At 62.7% G+C, this 6,309-nt stretch overlaps 1 protein-coding gene across 1 annotated transcript in view; it reads right to left on the bottom strand.

Moving 5' to 3' along the window:
• Positions 1 to 369: 369 nt before the first annotated feature.
• The window catches only part of dusp3a (dual specificity phosphatase 3a), a 9,302-nt gene continuing 3,362 nt past the window's right edge, over positions 370 to 6,309 (bottom strand). The window contains exons 2-3 of the mRNA XM_030087594.1: positions 4,980 to 5,212; positions 370 to 1,219 (exon numbers count right to left, since the gene is read on the bottom strand). Of these exons, the coding sequence (XP_029943454.1) occupies positions 990 to 1,219; positions 4,980 to 5,212 (463 nt within the window). The 3' untranslated portion in view covers positions 370 to 989. The remainder of the gene's footprint in view (positions 1,220 to 4,979; positions 5,213 to 6,309) is intronic.

Genomic DNA, 6,309 nt, shown 5'->3' with positions numbered 1-6,309 from the left:
GAACAGGGACTCTGCAGGAACAGGGACTCTGCAGGAACAGGGACTCTGGAGGAACAGGGACTCTGGAGGAACGGGGGCTCAGGAGGAACGGGGGCTCAGGAGGAACGGGGGCTCAGGAGGAACGGGGGCTCAGGAGGAACGGGGGCTCAGGAGGAACGGGGGCTCAGGAGGAATGGGGCCGGAGAACCCTGGTTTCATGGAACCTGAAGCTGCAGATGGGGGTCTTCCTGGTTCTTTGGTTCTGCAGCCGGCCCGGTGAGGAACGGGGCTCAGAGACCAGAAGTTCCGGCTGCACCAACATCCGTCCTGTCGGCCGCTACACCAGCACCGGGTCTCGGAGCTGATCCAGACCCGGTCCAGAGGCTGGTTCAGAGGCTAAAGCCGGGGGTCCAGAGCAAGTCCAGAGGACCGGTCCAGAGGCCTGAACCAGTATGGAAGGTAGGGGGGTCGGTACCGGGGCTCCAGCTCGCTCCGGAGGGGGAGTCTTCTGTAAAGGGGGGCTGGATTTCTGTCCCGACAGGCAGGAGCTGAAGTCTGGACAGGGTCTGGACCTGGTTCAGGATGAGTCTGGACAGGGTTCAGGTGGGTCTGGACAGGGTTCAGGTGATTCTGGACGGGGTTCAGGTGATTCTGGACAGGGTCTGGACAGGGTTTGGGGTGAGTTCAGGTTCCGGAATGTTTGGTCGGTTCTTGAACCACCTGCCAGGCGGCTGTTCGGGAATCGAACCGTGCTCCTGCTGGCGGAGACGGGGCAGTGGAACACCATGGAATGATTGTGCTTTCTTCTAGAAGTCTGATTTAAAACCTTCCGTCGGGGGATGGAGGAATGCTTCAGGCTCTGAGCGCTCTGGACTGGAGGTCAGAGGTCAGAGGTCAGCCGGGGACCAGTGGAGGGAATCGAACAGGAAGCGGCCGGCGTGGGAGTGTGTGCGTGAGAAAGACCCCGGCGTGTTGGAGGGTGCTGGTTCGGTCAGGGCCCCTCCCCGCCCTCATTTGGTCTTGGGCCGGCCCCCGTCCCCGTCCAGCCGGCCCTCGGCGGCCAGCTGCTGGTGCAGGCGGCACAGCTGGCGCAGGAAGCCGTCGTTGGGGCCGATCTCGCGCCGCTGCCGCACCGTGGCCACGGCCAGCCGGGCGTCCATGCGGTGGCGCAGCATGAGGTAGGCCACCACCATGGTGGGGGAGCGGCTGTAGCCCTCCCTGCAGTGGACGTACACCTTTCCTGCAGGACACAAGGCGGAGACCGTGAAGTCATGGGGTTCCGGTTCCGGTTCCGGTCCGGGTTCCGGTTCCACGGGTCTGAAGAAGATTCGCTGGAGGCGACCGGGGAGTTTATTGTGAATGTCAGAAAGGAGCGACGCCAGAGACCAGGTCCTCCAGGTCCGGAACGAGAACGCCGGCTTGATTGACCTGAGAGTCGTCACTGCGAGAAACGCCAAACGCCAAACATTCCAAAATCCCCACACGCCCAACGCCAAACGCCAAAACTCCACACGCCAAACATTCCAAATGCCAAACGCCAAACGCCAAACGCCCCGCATGCAAAGCAAGCAAACTTATTTAAAAAGCACCGCTATCCAGATGAGCGGCTCGACGGAGCGAGTCGGAACGGAGCGACTCGACGGAGCGACTCGACGGAGCGACTCGAGGGAGTGACTCCAGGAAGCAACTCCAGGAAGCAACTCGACGGAGCGACTCGACGGAGCGACTCGAGGGATCGACTCGACGGAGCGACTCGACGGAGCAACTCCAGGAAGCAACTCCAGGAAGCAACTCCAGGAAGCAACTCGACAGAGCGACTCGACGGAGCGACTCGACGGAGCGACTCGACGGAGCGACTCAACGGAGTGACTCGACGGAGCGACTCGAGGGATCGACTCAACGGAGGGACTCGAGGGATCGACTCGACAGAGCGACTCGACGGAGCGACTTGACGGAGCGACTCGAGGGATCGACTCGACAGAGCGACTCGACGGAGCGACTTGACGGAGCGACTCGAGGGATCGACTCGACAGAGCGACTCGACGGAGCGACTTGACGGAGCGACTCCAGGAAGCAACTCCAGGAAGCAACTCGACGGAGCGACTCGACGGAGCGACTCGAGGGATCGACTCGACAGAGCGACTCGAGGGATCGACTCGACAGAGCGACTCGAGGGATCGACTCGAGGGATCGACTCGACAGAGCGACTCGAGGGATCGACTCGACAGAGCGACTCGAGGGATCGACTCGACAGAGCGACTCGACGGAGCGACTCGACGGAACGACTTGACGGAGCGACTCGACGGAGCGACTCGACGGAGCGACTCGAGGGATCGACTCGACAGAGCGACTCGAGGGATCGACTCAACAGAGCGGAGCGACTCGACGGAACGACTCGACGGAGCGACTCGAGGGAGCGACTCGACGGAGCGACTCGAGGGAGCGACTCGACGGAGCGACTCGACGGAGCGACTCGACGGAGCGACTCGAGGGAGCGACTCGACGGAGCGACTCGACGGAGCGACTCGAGGGAGCGACTCGACGGAGCGACTCGAGGGAGCGACTCGACGGAGCGACTCGAGGGAGCGACTCGACGGAGCGACTCGACGGAGCGACTCGAGGGAGCGACTCGACGGAGCGACTCGACGGAGCGACTCGAGGGAGCGACTCGACGGAGCGACTCGAGGGATCGACTCGACGGAGCGACTCGAGGGATCGACTCGACAGAGCGACTCGACGGAGTGACTTGACGGAGCAACTCCAGGAAGCAACTCGACGGAGCGACTTGACGGAGCGACTCCAGGAAGCAACTCAACGGAGCGACTCGACGGAGCGACTCGAGGGATCGACTCGACAGAGCGACTCGACGGAGCGACTCGACTGAGCGACTTGAGGGAGCAACTCGAGGGAGCAACTCGACGGAGCAACTCGACGGAGCAACTCGACTGAGCGACTTGAGGGAGCAACTCGACGGAGTGACTCGACTGAGCGACTTGAGGGAGCAACTCGACGGAGTGACTCGACTGAGCGGCTTGAGGGAGCGACTCGACGGAGCGACTCGACGGAGCAACTCGACGGAGCGACTCGACAGAGCGACTCGAGGGAGCAACTCGACGGAGCGACTCGACGGAGCGACTCGACGGAGCAACTCGAGGGAGCAACTCGAGGGAGCGACTCGACGGAGCGACTCGAGGGAGCAACTCGACGGAGCGACTCGACGGAGCGACTCGACGGAGCAACTCGACGGAGCAACTCCAGGAAGCAACTCCAGGAAGCAACTCCAGGAAGCAACTCGACAGAGCGACTCGACGGAGCGACTCGACGGAGCGACTCGACGGAGCGACTCAACGGAGTGACTCGACGGAGCGACTCGAGGGATCGACTCAACGGAGTGACTCGAGGGATCGACTCGACAGAGCGACTCGACGGAGCGACTTGACGGAGCGACTCGAGGGATCGACTCGACAGAGCGACTCGACGGAGCGACTCGACGGAGCGACTCGAGGGAGCGACTCGACGGAGCGACTCGACGGAGCGACTCGACGGAGCGACTCCAGGAAGCAACTCCAGGAAGCAACTCGACGGAGCAACTCGACGGAGCGACTCGAGGGATCGACTTGACAGAGCGACTCGAGGGAGCGACTCGACAGAGCGACTCGAGGGATCGACTCGAGGGATCGACTCGACAGAGCGACTCGAGGGATCGACTCGACAGAGCGACTCGAGGGATCGACTCGACAGAGCGACTCGAGGGAGCGACTCGACGGAACGACTTGACGGAGCGACTCGACGGAGCGACTCGACGGAGCGACTCGAGGGATCGACTCGACAGAGCGACTCGAGGGATCGACTCAACAGAGCGGAGCGACTCGACGGAACGACTCGACGGAGCGACTCGAGGGAGCGACTCGACGGAGCGACTCGAGGGAGCGACTCGACGGAGCGACTCGACGGAGCGACTCGACGGAGCGACTCGAGGGAGCGACTCGACGGAGCGACTCGACGGAGCGACTCGAGGGAGCGACTCGACGGAGCGACTCGAGGGAGCGACTCGACGGAGCGACTCGACGGAGCGACTCGACGGAGCGACTCGACGGAGCGACTCGAGGGAGCGACTCGACGGAGCGACTCGACGGAGCGACTCGAGGGAGCGACTCGACGGAGCGACTCGAGGGATCGACTCGACGGAGCGACTCGAGGGATCGACTCGACAGAGCGACTCGACGGAGTGACTTGACGGAGCAACTCCAGGAAGCAACTCGACGGAGCGACTTGACGGAGCGACTCCAGGAAGCAACTCGACGGAGCGACTCGACGGAGCGACTCGAGGGAGCGACTCGACAGAGCGACTCGACGGAGCGACTCGACTGAGCGACTTGAGGGAGCAACTCGAGGGAGCAACTCGACGGAGCAACTCGACGGAGCAACTCGACTGAGCGACTTGAGGGAGCAACTCGACGGAGTGACTCGACTGAGCGACTTGAGGGAGCAACTCGACGGAGCGACTCGACTGAGCGGCTTGAGGGAGCGACTCGACGGAGCGACTCGACGGAGCAACTCGACGGAGCGACTCGACAGAGCGACTCGAGGGAGCAACTCGACGGAGCGACTCGACGGAGCGACTCGACGGAGCAACTCGAGGGAGCAACTCGAGGGAGCGACTCGACGGAGCGACTCGAGGGAGCAACTCGACGGAGCGACTCGACGGAGCGACTCGACGGAGCGACTCGACGGAGCGACTCGACGGAACGGAGCGACTCGACGGAACGGAGCGACTCGACGGAACGGAGCGACTCGACGGAACGACTCGACAGAGCGACTCGAGGGAGCAACTCGACGGAGCGACTCGACGGAGCGACTCGACGGAGCAACTCGAGGGAGCAACTCGAGGGAGCGACTCGACGGAGCGACTCGAGGGAGCAACTCGACGGAGCGACTCGTCCGTGCAGTGTGTCAAGCTGCTCAGGATGAGACTGGACGGGACTGAAGCTGGCGCTCACCCTTGCCGTTGTTGTGAGCGAGGGCCTTGTCGATAAACTCCGCCCCCTCCTGGAAGAAGGCACTGAGGTTGAAGTGCTCGGTGTCGTTGGCCTGGATGCCGTGGTACGTGATGCCGGTGCCGCTGTAGAACTCGGCGCTGGTGTTGACGTGCATGAAGGAGGTTCCCTCCGCCACGTTGAGAACGTGCGTCACGCCCAGTTTCTGCAGCCGCATTGCATTCTGGGCCACGAAGCTGAAAGAGCAGAAAGACATCCGTCTGTACCGGGCTTCACACAACGGCTGGCAGGCGCAGCAGGAAGCTTCCGGTTATTATCCTGCGATTAGTTTATTTATTGATCATCGTGACAGGCCTAACGGGAGGCAACCTGACCAGCAACCTGACCAGCAACCTGACCAGCAACCTGACCAGCAACCTGACCAGCAACCTAACCAGCAACCTGACCAGCAACCTGACCAGCAACCTGACCAGCAACCTAACCAGCAACCTGACCAGCAACCTGACCAGCAACCTGACCAGCAGGCAACCCCGACCCCCACCCGCAGGGTGAGGCGACCCGGAGCTGCAGGGTGAGGCGACCCGGAGCTGCAGGGTGAGGCGACCCGGAGCTGCAGGGTGAGGCGACCCGGAGCTGCAGGGTGAGGCGACCCGGAGCTGCAGGGTGAGGCGACCCGGAGCTCACCCCTGAGGGAGTGAACGACCACCTGAAGACACCAAACATTCCTCCATTCATTCAGAAACATTTCCACTGAGTCAGAACACGGTCATACAGAAAGCAGCCGCAGCTCAAACCCACAGCACAACATCCAAGTGTGTGTGTGTGTGTGTGTGTGTGTGTGTGTGTGTGTGTACAGCAGCAGTGACTGTAGCATTGCTCCCACTGACACACTGCAGAGGACAGGGACTTCAGCAGCTTGCTGCAGATGGGTCCCGGTCCCAGTTCTGGTCGCGGGGCCGGTCCCGGTCCCGGTCCCGGTCCCGGTCCCGGTCCCAGGCCCAGACCCGGTCCCGGCCCCAGGCCCAGTTCTGGTCCCTCACCTGGGATCTGCAGTCTCAACACATCCATTATTAAAGAGCAGCTTCACAGAGAGAAGCAGAGCGACTCCAAAGCTCCGGTGAGGCTCGCTCGCTCGCTCGCTCGCTCGCTCGCCCCGCCCTGCAGTCCTCAAACGCTTCCTCAGAGCACAAAGCCCTTCACACCGCAGACACATTCACACATTCACACGCTCACACATTCACACGCAAGTGGAGGCTTCTGCCATGCAGGGCGCTCAGTCCGTCCACTGGGGTTCAGCAGTAGGGTTCAGTGTCTTGCTCAAGGACACTTCAAC

This window comes from Salarias fasciatus, unplaced genomic scaffold (assembly GCF_902148845.1).
Source record: "Salarias fasciatus unplaced genomic scaffold, fSalaFa1.1, whole genome shotgun sequence".
Taxonomy (NCBI): domain Eukaryota; kingdom Metazoa; phylum Chordata; class Actinopteri; order Blenniiformes; family Blenniidae; genus Salarias; species Salarias fasciatus.
The sequence above is the reverse complement of the archived record's forward strand: the minus strand, read 5'-3'. Positions and strand labels throughout refer to the sequence as shown.